General features: G+C 46.2%; 1 protein-coding gene across 4 annotated transcripts in view; it reads right to left on the reverse strand.

Moving 5' to 3' along the window:
• Positions 1 to 676: 676 nt before the first annotated feature.
• PCBD2 (pterin-4 alpha-carbinolamine dehydratase 2) overlaps positions 677 to 25,149 on the reverse strand; it is a 26,558-nt gene continuing 2,085 nt past the window's right edge. The window contains exons 1-4 of one of the 4 annotated variants that reach the window (XM_035902257.1): positions 24,885 to 25,058; positions 22,493 to 22,624; positions 4,111 to 4,191; positions 677 to 2,627 (exon numbers count right to left, since the gene is read on the reverse strand). In XM_035902257.1, coding sequence (XP_035758150.1) covers positions 2,532 to 2,627; positions 4,111 to 4,191; positions 22,493 to 22,624; positions 24,885 to 25,019 — 444 coding nt within the window. In that variant the 5' untranslated portion in view covers positions 25,020 to 25,058 and the 3' untranslated portion in view covers positions 677 to 2,531. Of the gene's footprint in view, positions 2,628 to 4,110; positions 4,192 to 10,389; positions 10,755 to 18,303; positions 18,363 to 22,492; positions 22,625 to 24,884; positions 25,059 to 25,149 lie in introns of those variants that run through there. The other 3 variants (XM_035902258.1, XM_035902259.1, XM_035902260.1) reach the window with 3 other exon arrangements.

A 25,149-nucleotide genomic window follows, 5' to 3' on the forward strand; every position in this document is an offset into this window, starting at 1 on the left:
GAGTTCAGTGGGGGCTCACCGCAGATTCGGGGTGCGTTTCAGAAACGCTGGGGATCCAGTCCAAAAAGAAAATGAAACAAACCCCAGATAAAAGGTGTTTTTATAATGAGAGAGATCTCTGGTGCCTGCAAGGCGAAGCAAAGCCCAGGAGGGCGGCACTGCTTCCCCGGGTGAGCAGCGGGGCTACCGGCCCACGCGGGGAGCGGCCAGCGGCAGCCGAACAAAGCCGAGGGCGCTATTCGCTATTTTTACTTTATTCTTCTTAGCGTGGCACAGCAACGCTCCCGAAAGGCAGTCGCAGGTCTGTGGGACGCCCTGGAAGTTAAGGAACCGTGGTTAAACAAGCGCTGACTACAAGCACTTCAAAGCCACCCTCCTCTTTTCTGAGTATTTTTGCCGCTTCACCAGTCAGGGCTCCTCAAACCACCACGGCTGCACAGCTCTGTGCCACAGCTGGACAGTGCAGCTCTCTGAGCTAAAAGAGTTGGTGAGGATTTTTTTCCCTCCAAGTATGTAAATAAATATCAATATTCTAAACCAAAGACCTGCCAGTAACAAAATATTATTTATCTTAAATTTATCTGAAAGTTAAACAGCTTTGTCACACAGGCACAATAATAAAGAAACAAATTACACAGGAGGAATTTGATTTTATTGGTTTTATTCAGAGCGCACACATCATATATCAATTTCGAACAAGAGAGTTTTCACAGTTTGTTAGAGGCGTTGTCAAAACTTTGGGCGAAGCCCCTTCGCCTTCCCCACCAGTAACAGGAGACATCAGGGCCCGCTTGGGCCGCTTGAGTTTTATTCATTCCTCGCAACAGTGCCCATTTTCAGACCATATCGGGGAAATCCGCCGCTTCGCTGGGGAAAGGCACTTGTGAGCAAGGAACACTTGAGCACGTAGTCTGAGTTTGGGTCCTTTTGGGTATTAACTTGATACCCCCGGCAGGGTTACTGACAGCAAACCCCAACGTCTTACATCTCGCTTCCTGCGACCCATTAGCACATGACAGCGCGCTTGCTAAGGATTAACAAAAAATACCTTTCTTATTTTATCGACGTGAATACTTGCACGGCAGCTTGTGGCGCTTTGCATCCCAAATGTCTGAGAGACCACCCACCTCGCGTAGACACCCGATACAGATTTGGGCGCTCAGTGTGTATCTCACTTCGCGGTAGCTGGTAGCGGTGCCGCCGGTGTCATTCTAGCAATGCACTCAGGCATTTCGGAGGCGTCAATCTCCCGGGAGCTCCGCGCCCAGAGCTGCTTGCAGGGCATGCCGGTGCTTGTTGGGGACACTCGGCGGCAGGATTGCAGAGCCAGAGGCCCTTCTGCAAGCCTTAAGCAGGTTGAAATCTCCCTGCTGGCAGGGGAAAGCTGTCTCGGTGAGGATAAAAACAAAGACTTTGAAACCACGGAAGAAATGATTTGAAAGCTCGTCAGCGGGATCTGCAGCTCTTGGAACAGCGTTCGCAATGAGTAATTGTAGATACCAAAAAAAAAAAAAAAAGGTGAGCATAGCTTCAGCCGAGCCCAGCTTAGCAAGAATCCTGCTAATGCTGCTTCCTTCACCGCCGGCAGCTCTGGCCGGTGCTCCGGGCACCCGGCCAAGCCACCCCCCGATCCGGCAGGTACGGGAGCGTTACCACACAAATAATGGCTCGATCCTGCAAGGTGCTGAGCACTGACCCGGCCCAGCCAAGCACTTAAGCACATGCTTCGTTTAATGATGCGAGTGCCAGGAGCTCACTGGGATTTCTTTTGTATTTGCTGGAGCAGAGCTAAAGTTTTCAGCAACCGCAGGATCCAGCCCTGCATCTCAGGTCGGGAACGGTTCTCAAGCACGCAGCAAGGCTTTTGCTGGGTACGGCTGCTCGGCGGTGGGTGCCGGAAGGCCAGACGGGTTTGAAGAGCCATTGGACAAGCACAGAATAAACACCAAAATGCAAAGCTGTAACTGCTGGGTGAGCTGCAACTTCTAGGAAAGATCATCAGCTGCTTGGGCTGCGCTCACCAGCACACCCCAGACCTGCCACTGGTCACTGGTGCAGGTGGAGGAACCAAACCAGAGGGGACCGACCCGGCCTGGCTGCCCTCACCCTGCCTGAAGTGCAGGGAGGTACAAATCTCTGCAGGGTTTGCAGGGAATAGGAGGGAAGCGGCCGGGCTCAGGGCAGGCTCGCGTGGTGGCTGCCACCGGCCTTGGCTCCCGTGGGCTTTGGGGAACACCGACACGTGCGGGTGGGCTCCTGCTTTCATGCCAGCTTGCTTTAGGTTCTAGAAAAGGACTGTTCAAAATGTACTTGTCGCTGGTTTATCTGCCGCATCCTCAGGCAGAGCCAGCAAAGGACAAGCACGGGCATCCAGAGGGGGTCTCAGACTAAAAGGCAAAGCGAGCTAAGCCACTCTTTCTACAAAATACCTCGTCTCAGGGGCTTTGTGAAATCAGGGTTACGAGGAGTGAGGGACAGCGCTCAAATACAAAATGTTGGTGGACACGGTATTAAAAAGTTTTACATCTTTGTTACACCGAGGCAGCAGCTTTGTCAATAAACTGAGCCAGCTTCACATCTCTCTTGGTCAGTCCCCCGCAGTCGTGGGAAATCAGAGTTATCTGAACCTGCCAGAAAGGAAAAGAAAGGGGTTACAAAGCTGTCTTGATCTCTGCCACGTAGGCTGAGCAGCAATTCACCGGGAACGCTGCGTGTCTCCGTAGCAAACTGGTTTTACGGGAGGGGCCCTGCAAGCAGCGAGCTGGACGCTCACCTAAACCAGACGACGTTGTAGGTGAGGAGGCTGAACAGAGCCTCGAGTCTAACCAAAGCGAGCCCCTTCGCAGAATAAACCAGACCTTGCATTCCTGGGCTTCATCCAAGAAGAGGTGTCCGATTAAATAACTCATTCTTTCTTTGCATTTAATTCCACGGATCGGTTTCACGAAGAACCTGGGCCAGCGACCAAGCTGCCAACAGCGGAGTCAGGGGCTCACGCGTTTTGTTAAAAACCAGCACCCCGAAGGTGAAAAAATTGTTGAGCTTGTTGCCGATTAATTTCAAGAAGAAAAACAAATGGCCTGGTGCGCTTTGCTATGACGCAGCTGCCTGCACGGGTTTGTTTAGACTAAGCCAGATGACAAGTTGGGCGTTACTTTGTCTCGCCTTTGACTGAGATTTTGGGGAAGAGAGACGAGGCGGGGGGGGAAAAAAAAAGAAAAAGATAAATCCTGAATATTCTGGAAAGCCAAGAAAATCATGAAGAGTTGGTGAGCGGGACTTTGTCCGGTGACCGTTTAATGTCCCCTTAAACAGGGCGACCCAAAGGGCGGGTGAGGAGCAGCCTGTGCTGGGGATGCCTCTGTCGAGGGGAGAGGTGGGGATGTCCTGCTCTGCTTGTCCACATGTCCTTTTAGTATATTTTTAACGGGATTGCCATGTATTCACCAAATGCTAAACCAAACAACTGGATAGAACGCAATGAGAAGTATTAGAAAATAAAAATAAAGGGAGAGCAGTAATTTCCCCCTTCACACAGCACCTTTCATTCGAGGGTTGCAGTATACCCTGCAACCCTTGTAAATATGAGACCACCATCAGCTAGGTAATATTATAAACAAATTTTATAAGCTGCTATGTTGAGACATAGGAGCCTACAATTTTTTTTCAAAAATCAAACCTAAGTTGAGACTGCCAGGCTCCCATTTAGGTACCTACACATTGATGGTCTGCTACCCTACACCGCTGGGCTCCCGACTTCTTGTGCAGAAAGGAATGAGAGTTGGTGAGCAGTTCCAAAACAGTCGTTTATTCAGGTTGGCTAAATAGGAGTTTAAAGGCTTCTATTTCATTTTTAGATCTCAGCCAGAGGTGAAGCGACAGGTCCAAAGCATGGGGCTGGCAGCAATTGCAAAGAGCTTCATTCCCAGTTCCTCACCACTGCAAATATCTCAGCATCTCTTTAAAATCTGAAATCTCTTTAAAAAGACACAACCTCCTTCCATTCCCTTGCCTTGTATATAAGCTACAAAAAAAGGCAGAGAGCATGGGCTGGTGGTTTGGCCTTCTTGACTTAGCCATGCCTGTGGCTAGGGCTGGTGAACACGTTACCTTGCTGTAGACATTAAACCATTCCGGGTGGTGATTCATCTTCTCTGCTTGTAGAGCAACACGCGTCATAAATCCGAAAGCCTAAGGAAAGAAAGAGCGAAGAGGAAAATACTCCTCCACCTGCCAGGACTGGCAGCAGACCTGCAAGATCCGCTCCAAAATCTCAAAAACGCCTAGGGATGCTGCAGATTTCATCAAAAGGGCTGTCAAGCACTGGAAGGAGATGCCCAGGGAAGGGGTCGAGTCCCCATCCCTGGGGGGATTTAAAAGCTGGGCAGACGAGGTGCTTAGGGACAGGGTTTAGTGCTGGGATGGCAGGGTTAGGGGAACGGTTGGGCTTGGGGAGCTTAAAGGGCTCTTCTAACCTAAACAATTCTGTGATTCTACAATTCTAGATTGCTGCACCTCAGGTCTGTGTGTGTTAAAGGAGCATTTCACCTTCTCATGCCACCGATGCATCTCCTGAGGCTGCTGAAATGATCCCCTCCAGACCTCGGGAAATCACTCTGCTCAATGTTACTTACCCCAGGATTCAAAGCCATTGCACGAGAGCAATGCTTTTACCTCTGGCATTCAACAGCGATGTTAAACATCCATCCCAAACCCCTCACCCCTTACTGCACCTTAGAAACGTGCCATTCCTAATTAAGCATTGTGCCACAACATCCCTGTACCAGACAGATACCAATTCCAGAAACGCATCCTTTCACGTAACTGTTTTGCTATTTACTTATACTAGGGGGAGCAAGGCGGCAGGGAGGTTTGCCCCTCTGCTTTAGGAGAAAATATTTTCCCTTAAAATGAGTAAAAATAGGTTTCCCAATCCTCTGCCCCTATATTCTCCCCAGCACGCTCCCCCAGGACGCAGGTTTTATCACAGGCTCAAGAAGAAAATAATAGCAGGTCCTTGCCAAAATACTTAGGAGCAAATCACTACATTATAAAGAAAATTAGAATGTCCATGTAAATCAAGAACGCAATTACACAGCGGGGCCCGAAGGGCCTCAGTGCGTGAGCAGGACGCCTCTAAGTCAGCGGGCTGTGTTCATACCAAGCTCCATCCATCGGGGTTCAGGACCTGAATTAACATGCAAAGCAAAAGTAACATCCACGTTATAGTCTGGTTCATATTATAATACAACAAGCCCAACAAACCCTACCTGATTTAGGTAGTTTTTTAGTGCTAATTTATGGAAGAGAATGTATATAGCCCGCATTCCACCAAGCGATGGCTGTTTCAAACAAACATGTGGTCAATGAATAACATATAATGGTTGATAATAGTTTCAGTCTTTTTTCCTCTCACAAATTACAAAAACCTTCAGGTAAAAAAAGAATCGGTGCCTGGATGAAGTATGACTTTGTTAGTCGCTTTGCCAGTCAAATGAATGCAAACGTTATAATCAGAGAAAATCATTCCAATGAGGTTTGGCATTTGGAAATCACCAAACTGTCAGCAATTAAAAAGCTTTTTTCTTTGACCCAAGAGCATTCCAAAATTCGGGAAAACCTAACTTCCCTTGAAGCTCTCACTTGGTTTAGTTTTACTTCGAGTGAACAATTACTTTTAAAAATTTGCAAATGTTTGGGCAGCACGCTCTGAGGCGGAGAGCTGCAAGTTGTGCATTTAGACGTTAGCAACGATTTGGAACACTTCTGCATTAATAGTTCCGAAAGACATTTGATTTAACGGCTTTCAGAGCGTCCATGGGCTTAACAGGAATGCTATTTCCAACACCTATACACAGAAATGTCCCCGAAAGGTTAAACCAGCAATTGCATCTGCGACTGGATCGCCTTTGTGCAAACAAGCAGCAAGGGAAAAAATATATTAAATTGATGAAAACCCTCCCAGGCTCATGAATGCTCTACCAGTGTCTGTCTGTCTGTCCATGCCAGGAACTCCCCCTCCTGTGTGTATACGCAGGTTACACAACGCCAGCGCAATCCATTGACCGTGTGACAACAGTCGTCGCTCCAGCGGAAGGCAGACAGGGCGAACCACGCAAGCAAACGAGTCTACCCAATTAATCTGCTCCGCAGCCCTTCCTCCACGCTTTGTGGCGACAAGCCCTCCCGATCGGTGGACCACCACATCCTCTCCGACCAGCGGACCGCCACGCCAACCCACCGCATCTTCCCCCCCCCGACAGCAAAAAGTCTCCAGATGGAAAAAAGAGTCGTTGGTCTTAACAGTGTTCATCTTCCCAACGAGTGATCAACTTGGGGCTGTCCGAGTCATGGAAAGGGATTAATTCTGGCGCAGAGGACCCTCCCCAGGACAGGTCCTGCTGCTCCTTGCTCCAGCTGACCACGACTGTCCCAGCCAGGGCAACCTGGGGTTACAGCGAAGGACGAAGCTCACACACCCACCCGTCGTGCCCGCCTTTCTGCATGCCCCGCTCTGCTTGGAGAGGTTCTCCCTCATTGCACGTTACCCAAAGCAACTTACTTCTTGTGTTTTAGTTTATTTTAATTGCACGCAAAAAGTATCTCCCCCCAAGAAAATGAGCTACAGTTCTACCGAGCAATTTCACCAGCGCAATCTCCATTAAGGTCCTAAATACTTCCTTTGCTAATTAAATGAATTGGAACGCTATTGTTTATGAATCACCTTTATATTTGTAGAGCCGTAACCTTTCTTTGGGAAAATACAATTGGCTCTGGAAGGAAAAGATATTTAGGTTTGATTAGATATGAAAACACTATTACATAAAATCAGTTTGGACATTTCTTCACGTCTTGAAACTTGATCGGTAATTTGGTCTAATTGGTGATCAAGGAAACTATCTTGTGATCAATTAAAGTAATTACCACATTCCGGCAACACAACCAACCTTAATTTGAGCAGGAGTCTGCACTTCTTCAACTTTAATTAAAAATAATGAAAATTATTAAGCAGTCTGCAGTGCAAGATCATTGTCAAGACTGCACTGGTGGGCAGAGTTTATCAGACCATCACACGTTTCTTGATGAAAGTGGGGCAAGCACTTTACTCGTGACAGTAAGACCCAACACAATCTTGACTTTCGCGATGCCAATAACAGAGTGCTGCAGCCCCTCGGCCCCTGACGAGAACTCCTTCAGCTTTTTCCTTGAGAAATAAAAAAGAGAGGACTTGGGCATTTTCTAGAAGCCATTGCAAAGTATTAAAAGAGAGTTTGATGTGCTCAGTATTAGGAAGTATTCTGACATTTCACTAACAGGCATCTTAGGCAGACATTTTCAACCTAATCCATTTAGGACATTTGGGCTAAAATAACATCCAGGCATACAGGTTATTCTTAAATAAATTCATCACATCACCTAAGTCACGGCAGACCACAAAACCCCTGTCATGAACCACGAACAGCGCTAGAACAAGTAAGGGGTGAAGCAATTCTGCACAGACGGGAGATGCCTTGGGTGTGCCAGTAAGCCTCTTCTCCTCAGGTCTTTTAAGATCACAAAAGAAGGAACTAAAAACTAATGGTGTTTCAGTTGTAGCCTCACTTCTAAAATGGTTTTAAAATACTACCAGCCACAGCATGTCTCTGTGAGATACAAATCAGGGCTACTCTTAGAACAAGTTAACCTAATAAAGTAAAAAACCCAAGTCAAACCAAAAAAACCTTTAAAAAATTCAGCCATCGTAGAATGTTTCGGGGCCGGCCAAACCGCTTTTGAAAGTGACAAAATGCGCTATCACAAAGTAAGACTTAACGCGACTTTTGGTGCCCGAGAATGGGAACACCAGGGCCAGGCACTTTGCTGTCAGAAGTGGGAGGAAAGATGAAATTCCATCCGCCCCTCTGCACGGCACAGCGCCGGGAGAACCGCGGCATCCCGGAGCTAAGCTGCTGTTATTCTTCCCTTCACACTTCTGAAGTGAGGAATCAATTCATCTTAATACTTTTTAAACACGCTGCTTTTGTACAACGCTTGCCAACGTTATCTTGATGAGTTACACATCAAAGCCACACAGGTCGGTATGTCGTGCTAATACATCACCCACCCGCGAGTCCCCAGTGATGGATTACCCCAGAGCAGCTCCGGAGCACCGCGGCTGACAGCACTTGACTCGAAAGTGGAGATATTCAAGAAAACCAGCGGAAAGGCTCAACAACACAACCATACACACTTCTTATTTATTTGTTTTAAAATGCGTACGCTATGAAGCACGTACCCGGGCTTCTTCAATCCTTCGGACGCTCAGCCAAGGAAACCATATGCTAATCACAAGTACATTACGGTTTCTGCCTCCCATCTGTCATTATAACGCTGGAGGTAGCGTTAACCTTGACCCTCTGCAGTGTGAGGGCTACCTGTCTTCCCATCTCCACCCACCCGGGCCACATCTCTATCATTTATCAGTAGGAAACGAATAAATAAACCAAGTTACAGTGACATTGTCGTACAGGGCAAGAGATCTGCTTGCACACATTGGCTTTCCATTCACCCAAGTGAGAAGCACCCTTGCACACCGCGGATCGCACACGTTCCCCGTAGCAGCCTGACACTTACAACAACAATAAACTCAAACCACTAAGGTTCACTTCCAAACTGCAGAAGCTTTCGCATACCCAGCTGATGTCAGTACCTAACAGCGAGCTACGGGCCAGCAGATAAAAGGAAAAAGCTCTTTAATGTTGAGCTATTTTAAGTTATGTTTAGCTAGTCATGAAGGTTTGACTTAACCTCATGATATTTTCTGTTGCGCTGTCAAGAAAAATCCAGGGTTTGTTTTATTTTAATTCTATGTACTACATTAAGAAAGGCTTTTACCTTACAAATATGCAAAAATCATCTCACAAGGCCACACTCTTCATCTCAAAGTGACAACATGGTTAAAACACAAAAAAAAAGAGGAATCCAGTTCGTATTTAGGAAGGTGATGGCAGCACAGGAGGACAGGCATTCATTCCTCCATAAAACCACGTGCCCATTTTGGGATTCTTCCCAGTTGGCATCATCCTCCTGCCTGAACCATCCCCAAGGACACCGGATCCATGTGGCACTAGGTATTTTCCTTTTTTCTTCTTTTTTTTTTTTTCGGTCCTGTCTGGATTCATCCACGACATAAACCAGGGGAAAACCTTCCCATTGCTCTTCTCCTTTTTAACACCATTCCAAGAACAGCGGGACAGTCCTTAAGAACACAACTAAATCATGTCCCAAAATAGAGCTAAACTCAGATTATTCACATCCCCATCCCTCCGGTGAGCGCGCAAGCGATGGATGAGCCGGCCTTGTGCCGGCATTTCCCTACTCCCTCCATCCCACCCCCGAGATGGCACTACACCATCCTGAAGGTGAACACCACCTAACAAATCACACGTAGAGACATGTTTTTTCTCCTCTTTAATGGCCTCAGCAGCAAAATATCGTGAAGGCAGCCAACCTTCCTGCTCCCCAAGCATCACCTGGGATTGGGGAAAGTGGTACTGTGAAAGACACCAGTAAAGGGAACGGATGGAAGAGGAATGCTACAGACATACTGGCAGGTACTGAGATGCCATTTCTGCCTTCGTAACGGAATGTGAAACTAAAAAAAACCCCACAGCTACAATTTCCAACTTAATAGTCAATGCTTTTCTGCGTTTACTGTATCCTCCGAACATCCAGAGCTGACGGCTCGCATCCCCCATACTTATCTGCACACATCGTTTACACAAAAGTGAAATGCTGCCTTGCGCTCTAAAAAAAGTTACCTATTTATATTCATACTACAGCTGTAAACACTGCTCTCCATGTTAGATCTGCAGCGGCGTATGTGAAAACCTTTACACCCTGTTCTACAAAGAACGCCGTTTCTGTCTCCCAACACTTGTTTACAATTATGTCGGTGAAGAAACTAGCTCGCCAGCTCTATATCAAACATTTCTGACAGCAAAAGCACAAACACTGATCTATTCTAAGTAGTTTGCCACTCTATGTAATCTTGGAAAAGGCATTCTTGCCTTTGATTCTAAAAATGTTTATACTTCATACATTATGCAAATAGTTTTTATATATTAAGAAATAATGCAAGCAAAGCTCCAGTTAAATTAAATTCTTCAACAATAACCTTGCCAAAGCACTGATTTTCCCATAAAAAAAATTATTCCAATTTGTTGATCTTACATTGGATGAAACATACTGTAACAATCTTCATAATTTATGTCCTGTTGGGACACTATGATTTAAAGTAACATAATACAGACCAGCATCACTGCTAATCTAAACCACCTGACCAGATAAACAACAGTTTCCCCTTCTCTCTTCATTGAGGGCATTTCTGCTTATTGTCATATGATTTACCAATTTGAAGAACATGAAGAATAAATGGAGGCAAAGAGAAGCGGAGCTCGGAGGCATGGCCTTTCCTCAGTGGGGACGTTTCTCACACAGGTACCGGTACAATGTCAAGAGCCGCAGGAGATGACAGAAGGCAATTTCAGGAATGCTGTCCCAGGAAAAGCCCAAGCCGCTCGGAAGTTTACACTCGCTCAGCACAATCTAGACCAGGTGCGGCACCATCCCGATGATGCTCGAGATGAAGCTCTCCAAGAGGAGGTTTGAGTCAAAGGCTTCGTCTCCCCAGCGCGGCAGTGACCTAAGCTATGACATCACGTTGCCACAAAGCAGGTGCAAGTGTAATTTGCCCCACCTGAGACTGGACTGCTCTGAAAAACAAATACAAATTTGCTGCTAAGGCCAAGGGAAATGGGGATCAAAGCAAGAAAAGGGACCCAGAGGAAGGTGGAGAGCACTGACCTGCTCTTAAATCCTTCTCCTCGCTTTGTTTCCCCCTCCCCCTTGCGCTCGCTAAGCGTGTGAAATACCCTCGCGTGCGATCTGCACGACAAACCTCAACTTTATCTTTTCTAAGCCCGTTTACATCAGGATTTTCATAACTGCTGAACTTAAGACCTTTTTTCCTCTTATTGGTGATAATCTGATGCAAAATGTTACATCTATCACACCTTCTTCCTTGTCACATCTTGACTTTTCCAGCAGCCTCCGATCATTTTTCCTATTCTCGTTTTTATTACTGGTAGTCATTGCACCTGGATTTCACGAACAGAAAGCAGGTAATATGCTCGGTGATTCAATGAACAGACTTCACGCCAAAATTAATCACCTACTCCACCAAAGAGCTCTATAAACGTGATGGAGTGGAAGTGGGAAAACATAGAGATGCCTTAAAGCAGCATAAACCCTTTTTCCTGTGATTAATAGAAGTTTCAAGCCTAGACTCTGCTGGGTCAATACTACCTTACTACAAAATACATTCATTTGCTTATAGGTAGATAAAAATAAACTTAGTTGCCCATAAAGACTACTGCAAAGTAAGTAGACACCCTAAATCCCAACCAAACCTGGAACAAGGTCACACGATATTTGTGAGATCTCACTTCATATAGAAATATTCAAATTAAATGCTTTTTTCCCCCCCCAGTTCCAGTTCCTTCGCACTCTAGGTAAACATAGCCTCATAAGGAGTATTTTATTCATTCAGAAATGTAGGTCTCCGAGTTAGATTTTAGACAAAAAGAAGGAAAATAATCCCAGGTTTCAGGACTGAACTAGAACATGGAAGAAATCCTCCAGCCGCGTAGCCGGCTAAACGTGACTCTCCACCTCCCAAGCCATTTTTGTGTGCTTTGTGCTCAAAAATGGAATATAAAGGTTGCACTTAGGAGGTTTACACCAAATAAAATAGCTATTTCAAGAAACATGACTTTTTAAAATGAACTTTTTGCACCCTACCTAAAAACATTAAATACAGTGAAGCCCCCATTAACCGAGCACCTGCTAAAGCAATCAGTCACTTAAAATAATAAACTCTCTTGGCTGCGCAACTGAAAGAACAATGATAATTTTACTTGTTAAAGCAAATGTTTGGCCCAGCAAATCAAACCCCCGGCTGTACCGTAATAAAGCCATCACACAAACCACTATAAAAATAAACTGGTAACAAGGTGCAGCCAGTCCCCAGTCCCACCCTGTTGAATGCGGGCCCCCGAGCCCTCTGCCAAGGCACTCTGCTCACCGACGTGCTTCGTGCTGCACAAGGACCAACCAACCGTCCTCAAGCACGCGGTGCCAGCCCGTGACATGAAGCCATCGTAAACCAGACCAAACAAGAATTAATTGACACGAACGCTCCGCTTCAAAAAGGTGCTCAAGTCCTCTGACTTCTACAGAGCTCGGCCACGGCGTGGAAGAGCAGAGAAGTTCACTATCCCATCGCACCACATCTTGGATGGAACAGACCTGGCTACAGCAGCACAAACTACTACTGTTTCCCCCCCCATCTTTCTTTTTACTCGTCTGCAAAGGAATGATTTCATTCTGCAGACATGAAAATGGAGCTCACATGTCATACATGCTGTTGATAACATAGGGAGCGCTCAGGCGAAATTTTCCTTGGTCTTTTGGCCAAGATTACACGTACTACCAGTTTAATATCCAAAATCTTCTCTGCTGAGTATCCAAGGGTAATCATATCCTGCCTCTGATAATCCTCTAAATCTCTGCCATTTATGATCCTAAGAAAACATCAAAGAGTGGTAAGAAAGGCATTGCTTTATGATGGATTAAGAGAAGCAGCGGCTGGTCTTATGACCATTTCATCTTCCACTATCCTCCTACCCACTACGCTGTCGGCTTTTTTGTTTCGGTTTGGTTTTTTAAAGACAAGGTCAACAATTCAAACATGCAACAGAGGAGTCACGATGGAGGTGTGAGGAATCTGAAGAGGTCTTCCCATCACCCCCTTGGCCAAGCCAGAATCTAAAAAGACCTGATGCTACAAAATAAAGCAAACCGAGGCACATTTACTGCAAATCCAGCCAGGGAATCATTTCACTCAACCCAGCTGCTGAAAGTATCCTGCTGTATTGTCAGAATGGGTCTTCATGCTTGGACGCTGCTTATAGTAGAAGAGCGTAGATGATACACGGGGGCAGTGAACTCAGCAGGAGACTTACCTGGGCCAGCACTGGCAGGCTTTTAATTTATATAGCACTATAAAATTCAAATATTATTTTGACAATGGACATTTCAAGTCTAGAAGTGACAGATCCTTTGAAGAAAGAGTAGGAGAGAGCAAGCATCTTCCCAGACCACATGTTTCTCTTCGGGGCATCCTTCAACCTCGGAGCAGTTGGGTACCTTGCCTGGTTTGCCATGCCTGCTGTTCCCTATGTGATCTATAGGTCCCCTAGACCCGTGCTTCATCTCCTGCCTCTGGTAGGTGGAAGAACAGCTGGAGCAGGTCATGGGGAAATGGAGAAAGGTAGCTATGTTAAGTTACATTATTAAGAACAAGGCTCACTTTTTAGGCCACCAATTCAGACAGACAACCTACACTCAGCATTTTCAAGTCTCTTCAGACCCCTCCGTGTGCTCCAAGTGCATGCCTGGCTGCCACAGCGTACAGCCGATGTGCAATGTTTGGAGAGGTTCCACGGGCTTTTTGTTGGTCGTTTTTTTACTAAGGCACAAGGCTTCCCACTGGGCAGCCCAGACCATTTGTACACCGGTACACCTGGGAACAGAGAGATGGCCTCACAAGGGGAGACAAATATTAATGTGAGTCCTCCAGTGAAGGTCAAATTTGAGAAATTCATACGAGCACACCACAAAGGGAATCCCTTTGTATTCCTCTGGATTTTTATTAGATTGGGCATTACAAGATGCACGCATAAACACAACTATTGGGCTTGTACAGCTAACAGTATTTTTGCTTGCTACAAGCACCCACCCACTGTACCATGGAATTAAGATTCTCCCCACCAGGGACACCTTGGTCACATGCAGACATATATGTAACTGCCTGCTGTTATTCTCATCACAGCATGAGGAAAATCACACCAGGTCATGAAATCAGGACTTTCCCCTTCGATCCTAGGAATAAAACCCGTTTTCCTACAAAGCACCCTTGGCACTAAGTGAACCCAGCGGTGCGGTGCTGACTCAGCATGGGGCTCCCCACTCGTCTGCATGTTCCCCACCAAACCCCTCCAAGACATCACCACCAGCTTTATGCTCCTCCAAAGCAACTTTTCATCTCAGCCCAACAAAATTAAAGGAAGAAAAAGGCAAGGGGAGGAAGAAGGGAAGATCTCCCCCCCAAAAAAAACCCTACGCGAAGCGGGTTTGCAGCTTTATAAATGAGGAATGAAAAAAATTACACTCGCCTCACCCCGATAAACTGTGGGCCTGCCAGTGGCTTTTCAGAGCAGATGTAACGTTTTAGCCAAACGTGATTGTTTGTGAAAGAAATAATTCTGATCAAAACCCGAAATTGCAGCCAGCAGAAGCGCTGCACTTCGTCACGTTAATCCGCCCTGACGGGGAGCGGCGAGCGGAGATTCCTACTGCGAGAGGAGCAGATGCGAAAGGTCAGCGCTGGCCCGCGACTTCAAAACCCTTAACGTGTAAAACAGTGTGCATTAAAGCCTGAAACGGCTCACCGCGGGATTAACGGATGTCCGCTAAGTGGGTTTGATGTGCCTTTGGCGAGTAATGGTTAATTTTTAAATAGGGGCGTTGCCGGTTTATTTCAGTTTATTCTGCCAGCCAGAGTCCATTTTTAATTACAATTGCAGAGGATAATATTCCAGAGCGTGTCTCTCCTTCATGGGAGTAGGAGAAAGTGAGAGCTGCTGGCGTAAAAGGCAATTAATGGTTTAAAAAATGTAGTCGGGCGTTATTCCAAAGGCAAGGGGATGCAAAAGGTTCAACAACCAAGACAGGGAGATGTGCTGTTTGCATTTAATCACCATCTTTCCAGCACCCCCATAATATTATATTTTAATGCATAGAGAGTTGCAAGACACTGGGTTTCCTTAACTTTTCAGTTAAGGTAAAAAATTATTCTGAGCGACCATCTTCCTCAGAAAAGGCAACACCGGTCTTATTCGCGCTTTCCCGAATGAAGGCGCCCAACTGCATTCAAACCCATTGAATTTTCCATTGATTTTCCAAAGGTGGTTTAACGAGGAAAGAGCCTGAACCACAGTTAAAAATCAAGCTGAACTGCTCACATTTGCTCTCTTTGGGTACGAACGTACGGCAGCCCATCCCGCACGGCTGATAGGGCGTTTGCTCTGTTCAATTCCAACAGAGCGGACAATCAATTTGTACAGCTGAAAAAAAGGAGAAACATTTTTTCTACTGTAAATCCCCAGACAGCTTGTGAAACCCAAAAGGCACTTGACAAATAATTTCTTCTGCACTTTCAGATCAATGCATGCAACAAGCATAAGGCAAATGCTGTAATCATTTTTACTTGAATGATAATAAATCCATCTTTTAAGGAAAGCGTTTGTATCGGACCCAACTGGAGAGCCGCCCAAAGGTCAGCTGGGCAGATTTAAGCAGTGGCCTGCTTAAATGGAGACACAACAGGTCTACTCGGCGGGGCAAACTCAGCAATTAGAAACACAACTGCCCCCAATAATTATATACAATAAAATAATGGTTTATTCTAAGGAGAAATATGACTCAGCTCATCAAGAAAATGAGCATCCCTAATGACAGTTAAGTCACAAGAAAAATTAAACTGATGCAACTTCTCCGACACCTGGGATGGGACATCTTGCATTTCACCTCCGCTAGAGATGAAGGACACACGCCCACTCCCCGTCTTCCATTTAAACATAACTAACTGTATTTAAACACGATTAATGTTGCGACGTTTTGAAGAATCCTGGCAGCCTGATAACTGGTGGTACAGCCACGACAATACTGGTACTGTAACTTGCCACCAGCAGATGGGATGTGGGGACAGTGGGATCTGCACATGCAGACGCTGACGAAGAGGAGATACCCCCAGTACGAGGAGGAGCAGCCACTGCTCATCCCTGCCTGCCTTTTCCCAGGCATGAATTTCTCACATGCATTACAACAGGGAGGTTGTAAGGAAGGGACTGCAAGACGAAATGATGGTTCCCAGACATATCAGGAAAGGCCTAAATTGTGAAGGACTTTAAAAGACACAAGAGGCTGCTGATGCCCTAAGGCAACTCTATTTAAAACAGAAAAATGTTGGTCTGAAAATATTCTGGAGCACTGGGTGACTTTACGCATGGTTTCGTACCCTGCCAGCCACGCTGGCCATGAGAAGAAAATAAATCCCATATTTCCTAACTCCCAGCACCAAGGATTTAATTTCTGCCTAGACACAACCCAATTAATTACGTATTTCCACCACTGTGGACTTCCTAACTTTGCAGAATTTCCCACTGCTGGCTGCGGTGTAACTGGAGGCATCACTGGAAACAGGACACGCTGCCCAGGGCTCCGGTGTCACCTCCTCCTCCTCCTCCTCCTCTAGTAAGTAAGCTTTCCAAGGATCCATCTCCCCAAACCTCTCCTTCCCTTTGCCCAGGGGCCCAGCTCCTGCCTCCCGCAGGCAGCGCCAGGCAGCGGGCCGGGCAGGGGGACCGTGTCCAGGTCCCGCTCCTGCTCCTTGAGTCTCCAACCCGCCGGCTCAGAGGCCAGAGTGTTTAATTTACTCCATCACAAGAATAAACTCAAGGAAGGTGTGACCATCCAGGAATCATATATTTTTACTGCGAGCCACTCGAGGCAGGTCATTCACTCCGCTTCAGCCTGCGGGTTAACCTCTGCCAGTCCCGAAAACTTCACTATCAGTTTCTAATAAAGGAAAACGTCAACGGGCAGATACGCCAGAAATTCATTATTTTCAGATACAAAGATTTTCTCAAGTCTGTAAATCCACCCATAAATAATTCTGATTTATCGTAAATCGGTTATTGTATTCATAAACGCAAGGAAGTTAGTGAACAACAGAACTACCAAAAGAAATACTTTCATAACTTTGCAGGTGCACAAATCACAGCATATGGGAGAGGACTCAAAGGATAATGGAAAGCGAAGCCGTTGAGGAAAGGCTATATGAAAACCAGCACCTACCTAAGCGGATAAAAAAAAGAATTTATTTTCATTCGACAGGCAATCTAACGCAAAACTCCAGCAGAGGGGGAGCAAGCAGAGCGCTACGACATTAAAAAGAGCAAACGAATGCGAACAGGTTCATCTTTCGATGAGCACGAGTGACAGTCGGGGGCCGAGGTCGCCCAGGCTTTGAGGTTAAACACAACTGACATAAGCTGCACCTGAATCCAATCAGTCCCCGGGCTCCGAGAAGATTCACACGTGAGGACTAAATTTGTCACAAATGGGTTGGTTTCCGATCCTCCCGTAGCCAACTTGCTTGATTCTGACCCCCATTTAACAAATCAACTTAATGGGCACTGGGAGTGCTATAAAACTTAACAATGGAGCGATTTTAACTTTTAAAATATAGTTATGAAGCAAAATGTTGGAGAGCTCCTTCAATACTGGAAATCAAATTAAACCTAGACATTTTTTAACAGTCTTGACAGATATAATCCTAGTTACCATGTAAATTTATGGTAAGCTGCTGTGATATTAGCCACAGGTGCTACTTTTAATATATGGCCTGCATCTGGCTGGGAATAAAATTTCTCAGAGGACTGAAAATGACCTCACTATCAGACAATGGAGAAGAAAAAAAAGCCACAAGACCGCTGTGGCATATAAAAAGCTGGAGATGTGGTCCACAACCAAATATTTAACATAAAATTCATTTTACCTCTGCAGATTGTAGCTTGAAGGATATTATGTTTTCAATACGTAAAAGGCGTGGCCGTATTTCAGCCAAACAGTCACAAGATTAAGCGCATAAAGCGGCAATGAAATACACTGCCTACATACATAAAACCAAATTTTCCAATCTTTGATCAGCGCAAGAAGAGAAAGCAACGTGCCAGGAGCAGAAGAAGGAAGCACCGACGCAGATGATGTTACGGGGGCTGGCACCGAGTACCACCAGTGAAACAAATGAAGAGTATTCGCTGCATATCCTAGCAAATCCATTCGGATGTGGTATTGCAATATTACAACAAGGATGATCAATTTAAAGGGGCAAAGGAAAATAATTGGCATTTCAATGAGGGGCGGGGGGGGGGGAAGGCATCTACTATAACATGCTCTGATTTTTTTTTTCCCCTGGATTTCAAGCAAGAGAGCAAGGAAATTTGGAAAGGAAATGCAAAGTGAGAATAATAATTTATTTCACCATTCTACATTTTTTGCACATCTTCAAATAAGTTCTCGAAAACCCAAAGTCCACAACTGCAATGAAACACACAGGCTTCTACTCTCGCTACCCACCGTCCTCCAAGGCGTTCCCGTACCGTCCCCTCCGCTCAGGCTCATCTTTCGCCTGTGTCCTGTAGCCCCAAAACACAAAATGCATTTAAAATAGCTTTTAAAACTCTTAGAGCATTTGATTTCCTGTCATTTTATAAAATGACGGTAGAGGTCTTATGGAGGCTTCCTACACGATTTTCTTTTTTTTTTAAAAAAACCAACCTTAATTAAAAACTTACCCTATAAAAGAAAGCAGCTGTAAATGCTGAACCTGACCGTCCACAAACATGCCCACCTTTGTAATTTCCTAACTGCATTTGCTGCCTTTGCGTGATTGCCTAAGGAAATGCAATCACACAGGCAGTTGCCCCTTAAACCCTCTGGTCAAATCCAACCAACTTTGACAAGAGACATGGGAGCCTCAGAGTTAAGATATTCCTGCAAATTCGGTGAAAATGAGCAGCTGGGTAAAGGACCCAAGGCGAGCGCTCAGCACCCATCACCCGGAGCCCTCTGCAGCTGCCCGCTGTCGGCTCAGCCAGGACCGAGCTTGAGATGAACCCGGGGGAAATTCAGATTTTTAAGCCAGGTCTGTCCCCTTTGCAGGATCACCCGTCCCAAGGTGTATGGACCTGAAATGCCAAGAAAATCCCAGGAAATTCCCGAGATACAGGCCAGGACATTGAGGTCCTCAGCAACCCTTCCCTCCCTCAATGACCAACTTTTAGCAACAGCCCCAACGTTTCTGCACCTTCTTTTCTGAGTTTGCAGAACGATAACTGGGAGGAGTTACCGGCATGGTCTGGAAGCGTAAATTAACTTTCTGTCCTGATTCTGAATTTTGCTTGGGCAGGTGAGGAGGAACAGATGCATCGGTGCAATCAGCTCAGCTCTTCTCAACAAGGTGCTCTCCTCTCCAGTTGAGCTGCGTTTGCATTTTTTTCCCCCACCGTTGCTGTGTTTTATATTTTATACAAGATTCAGGGCACCCACCCACCAGGAGCCCCCACCAGGCAATGGGGACGCGGAGCAGCATCCAGCACCAGCGCTGCCCAGTCTGGGACACGGGGACCAGTGCGTGGTGGGCACCCAATGCAACGTAACCAACAAAGGGCTCCCAGCTGCGCCCCCAGGCTGGCTTCCAGCTCGTTTCAGAGCATTGTACCTCCAAAGCCCATCGGCACGAAAATGTATCTTCAGACTAACGAACAGCACCAGCCCTTTCAAATTCTGGGTTACAAACTAATTCCGTAAGCCCGAAGTGTCATTAGCTTGTCAGCCTTACGAAGGCAGCCCCTTGCTGATCGCTTTTAACCGGGCTAATCTCAGCCTGAAAGCTTCAGGAATCTAAATAACTCTTGTTTCACAGAAGTTTCATTTCATTCTCATGCTGAAAATAATATACATAAACCAAGCTCATGTCTACACATTTGCACGACTTTATAACAAAAGTTGTGTTTATATTCTTAACATCTGTTGACATACATAGACTTTGTAAACCTGGCATAGATTTTAAAGCCACAGAATTTTCCATGCATCATGAACATTATCTGCAAGAAGCAATAAAAAAAGACCAATGAATACATTAATCATAGCAATATCATCTGCAAAACATAAATCTGAAATACCTTTCATGTCAGCTCAACTACTTTTTTTTTCTCCGCACACCTGATTTTACGCCCTCTGTAAAAGGGCAGCAGGAAGATCACTGAGGAAATGGCATTTCTCAGTGCTCTGACTTTCACTAAATACTCACACTTTAGATAATGTAAACAGAGTATTTATTGCGTGAAATGAAAGAAGTTCTACCTACAAGCTGAAATTTTGTCATTGCAGGACTAAATTTTCCCCAAGGTACAATGCAGGTGTAGCTCCAGTTTTGTCATTCGTTCCCTAGGTCGTAATAAACACAGTACTCACTAATAGTTATCATAAACATAAGCATCCATAAATATACATCCATAACTTTAATTTACTTTCAACTTATCGATACCAGCTCTGATCACCCCCTCGGGATCTTCATGCTGAGCCCTTTCCTGGACTGCGGTAACAGGAACGACGTCTGCCCTCCGCCACTGCAAACGGGGACCCGGCTCTTACACATCAGCAGGTGAAATTCTGCCTCCAGATACTCGCATTTAACCTCGATCCAGCCAGAGCTGCACAGAGGAGCCGCCCTGGTATCCTGGCTGGGCACAGAAAGTTTGGGTTTGAAGGCAATTCCCAGGCTCTGCTCTCATTTCTGCCTTAGCTGACACCAATGAAGGGCAACCAAGAATGAGAGAGACTGTACCGGTATCTCCCAAATAATTCATGTGGCCATTTTTTTTGGAGTACCGTTTCTACGATGACACGTACTACAAGTACAAATGTATACTTCATCATTTACTAATGAGCATATTTAAATATACTCAACTTCCTCTGCCGGTATGTGCTTCATCAATCTTCAAACTGGGAAGACAGATGGATATCTACCTGTGTTGGAAGATAAATGTACGCAGTCCAAAACCCACAACTTTGTACATTTTTGCCAAAGCAATGGGTTTTCTAGCTAACTCCTGGTGCAGCACACTGACCTGCCTCTTGACCTGTCTGTTGGCACACTGCTTAAATTCCATCTGGGCAAATCAACTTATTTATTTACAGTGTGCAAAGCCACTTTTTAATTAACCTTGGGGGACGGGGGAAGTCATTTCTAGTTGTGCTGAACCAACAAACACTTTGACCATGCCCCGGCAGAGATGCCGTTTCATGAATATTCGAAGCACAAAGGCTGAAAATCTCAGCTCCTCCAAGGGTTCCTTCTCTCTCATCGGTGGCCAACATGGTCTCTCCTGCTTGCTCCAGCTCCAAGCTGCCCCTGCATCTCGCCAAGGCTTCATGTCAGCTCCCTGTCATGGGCCTCCCTCCTCCGCTGCCCTCTGAATTATCTGATACGGGTCTATTTGTTCCGTATGAACGTTCAGGATTGAAGTGCAATCCAGGAAAAAATGTACTTGGGGCTTCAGACGTGCTCCCTGGACCAGCACCCTCCTGCTCCTGAGCTGGATTTTTCTGCAGGTGTTTTCTCTTTTGCTTTCTCCCAGCTCAGAGGGGTCGGGAGCACCTCACCCACCTCTCTAGTGCCTGGGCTTTCCTTACCGTGACAACTACTGTCTGAAACAGCAAAAAAAGAGCCAGTGTTACAAACTGTTGTTTATCTAGCTCACTGTGATTCCCTAAAAAATCTTGGTCTGCGTTTAGGCATAGCCATGTCAATAAACAGCTGGCAGCACAGCTCTGGGCCCCTGCACACGCCGACAAACCCATGGCCTCCCAAAGCCCGGAGCTCGCTGCGTCCCTCCCGTAGCGAGGAAAAGAACCAGCTCGGCGAGAGGCATCGCCCAACAAAACCCTGGGTTTCCTCTCCCGCCTGAGAAAGCGCTCACCTCTCCTTCAGAAATAAACCAGAAGGGAAACGCACGCCCTTGGAACGTGACTTTTTTCTAAGCAATGTCATGATTCCTCAGAAGGCAATTTGTTAGGGGAACGTGGCCGATCGCAGATCTCGAAATAAATCCCGTATTTCTAAAGCAAGTCTGCAACTGATGTCCAAGAGGTGTTCTTGCAAGTTTGAGACATGGCTCAGGATCCTGACTCCAAATAAAACCCCAGCAAGGTCTAACCAGCCGCCTGCTGTGCCGAAACCACTGCGAGACCAGCAACTACGAGTCATTCAAGAACTCTGCCTTCCTGCTTAGAAGGTGAAATGTTTCATATTTTCCCCACCTGATTCGACAAAAGCTTCTGTTCTTGTATTTACCCGTTTTTCTCAAGTCTTTCCCTGACAAAAAGGAACCCCGCTGCCCATCAGTTACATATTTCCAGCATTCATTTACGAGTGCTAGCAATGAAATAAAGAAATACATAAATCAGGATCAAATATTATTTGTCTAATCCCATAGTACTGACCCTGACCTTCACCCTAGCATTATAATCAAGAAACTGTAATATTAGAACGAATCTACTTAACAGGTACAAACCGGAATGAATTTACTCCACCTAATGAGATCAGAAGCCGAGAGCAATCTGCCGAGGCAAACCCAAGGGCGTTCGGCTCCACAAGGACACTCCCAGATTTCTGAATATAAGTATGTTCCCATCCAGATGGTATGGAAATTAAAGCACTTACGTTTCCTTTATATTAAAAGCAGTACATAACCATGATTACCTGATTAAAATTTTTGAAATTGAACTCCTTGTAGATGGCATCTCTTTCGCCTAGCTCAGACCAGCCTGCAGCTTTGAGATCAAGTAAGGCTTGGCTCCTCTCCTCCGCCGTCAACCAGTGAGGCTGCGAAGACTGTCGAGGGGAAAAATACAAACATGGCACGAGTGAGGCCGAGGTTCTCTTTTGTACCACGATAAGAAAACGGCATGATGGAACTGTGGTTCTGTATTGGAGAAAGGTAAAGAGGTGGAAAATCCACTGCTCTGTTTACAATTTCACAGACCAGCGTAACTTAAAGCAGCCACGAAGCACCGCTTCTCTCCGGTCAGCGGCGCTCAGCCGAACGCTTTGGTCCAAAACTCGCGAGGAGCGACAGGCTCTTTCACGGGCATGACCGTGGTCCCCAGCGTACCTGCACCCGTCCCTCTTCACCTGAACTCCCCCGATGCTGTAACCATTGAGTTAATCTTCAGAAGTTCCATTCTGCCATGTAACGAAGGAGTATTTACGTTATAGGCTAAAAGTACAACGACAAGGCTAAAAGGGCTATCAGGTTAGCATCGGAAATTTAAAAGAAGCAAAATAGGAGACTGTATCCTACCTAACTTCTGCGGGAATAGGTTTAAAGGTAGCAAGCAACACCGGGCTTTTTAACTAACGACGAAAAGAAAAAAAAACCTGATGAGACAGCCACAACTACGAGACAAGTTACTGGTATAAGCACTGGCTTCTGCAAAGCACGTTATATTTAAAGGTGTCTGTATTTTAAGCAAAAGGAGCCCTTCTAAAGCCTCTGGGAGCTCAGACGCAACCGCTTACACCCTCTGCTTGAATATCTGAATCAGTGCCTGGACCGTGCGCGAGCTTGGAGCCAGACCCGGAGCCAGAGGCAAGTTCTACGGGGTGTTGGGAAGAGGTTTGCTGCTTTTCCTAAAAGCAGAGACTAAGGGCAGGAGTGATTACTTAGACGATATATTCTAACAGATAGGTCTCAAATTCGTCTTACAAATGCAATGCTTTAATGGGAAGAACTTCAACACCACCACCCCCCCCCCAAAAAAAAAAGCAGAATTCAGATTGGTTTTGTCTTTATATTAGCAGCTAGCACAGCTTTGTGAGAAATTCCAGACAGGGGCTGAGCTTCTCCAAGACACTGGAGGCCTGTGAGTACCCACGGCCAGCTCAGCAGCTCAGGGTAGTTTTTGCTTTGAGAGTGCTGGCTCTCGCTGCAGAGACCGGCAGGAGCCCCAGTGCCACCAGATGGGGCTGTGAGCCCGAGCAGAGCGGGAATTAAGGCAATTAGTGTGACCCGGGTAAGGCTTTAAGATGCAGGACGGCCAAGGAGCAACATTCGCACCGATAATACGGGACAAAACTCCCCAAACGGCGTAACTCAATCTAACGGCATCCCAGCCACCGCTTGGGTTCAGTGGGATACATCCAGTCCAAGAGATGGGTTTTGCAGGTCCCAAAATGAACTAATTTAGGCTCTTTACGCTTCATAGAATCATAGAATCGCTTTGGTTGGAAAAGCCCTTTAAGATCATCGAGTCCAACCTTTAACCTCACCCTGCCATCCCACCACTAAACCCTGTCCCTCAGCACCTCATCTATCCTTCTTTTAAATCCCTCCAGGGATGGGGACTCGACCACCTCCCTGGGCAGCCCATTCCAGAGCCTGACAGCCCTTTCGGTGAAGAAGTTCTTCCTAATGTCTAGCCTAAACCTGCCCTGGCGCAGCTTCAGACCATTCCCCCTCGTCCTATCATCTGTTACCAGGGAGAAGTACAACATTGGACTGGCAAAAATACAAATATCGGATTTGTTGTCGCTATGCCCACAGTTGCAGGCATGAATTTCTTACGTTCTTCTTTTCCCAAGCATATACAAAAATTATCAAAGCTAACGGCCGTGTTGAAATGCAGTTTTATCTGGCAAGAGATTAAATTAGTAGGCTAATTTACAAAAAAATCATGGGGGGGTGGGGTTTTTTTTTTTTGAGATAGCAAAGTCCAGGGCCGGGACCAGGAGGCAGCACAAAGTCCGTTCCTCCAGCCGGCAGCAGGGATGTTCTCTGTCAGTTTTAGGGCCATCGCAGCTCCCGTCCCGAGGCCTCGCACGCAGGCGTGGACGAAGACGTTGCTGGGATTTGGAAATTAGAGCATGCACTTTTTAACAGAAATAGGGAGACGGGGTCTGGCGCAGGCCCCGGAGCACCGCGATGGCGGCGTTTTGCTTCGGAATCAGCTGCGTTACCACGGCCCGAGTTGGCCCCTCCAGCACATCACGAATGCAGCAGAGAGCAGCCGGAATTTGCTTGTAAAGGGAAAAAAAAGAGAAGGGGGGAGAGGCCGCTCGCAGCGTTACGACCTCGCGCCCAGGAGAGCTGCACCTGACACACGGGCGACGCGATATCGCGCGGCGGGTTTAACTGTCGCGATCGATAACGTCCCGTTTGGAAGAAGCTCAGAGAGTCGTTGATTACAGAAAAAAAAAAATAATAAAAATTAGTACAAAGTATTTTCATGCGTGAGGGGTGAGGGGCTAAACATGCGCACACAGTTAGCTATTGGGTCCTCCTAAAAAAATAAAAAAAAATCAATGGTGGGGTGGGATTGCCGTGGGAAGCGGGGGAGGAGGACGGGGAGAAGGAGGAG

The sequence above is a fragment of the Egretta garzetta genome, unplaced genomic scaffold, assembly GCF_000687185.1.
Source record: "Egretta garzetta isolate BGI_Z169 unplaced genomic scaffold, ASM68718v1 scaffold439, whole genome shotgun sequence".
NCBI lineage: Eukaryota > Metazoa > Chordata > Aves > Pelecaniformes > Ardeidae > Egretta > Egretta garzetta.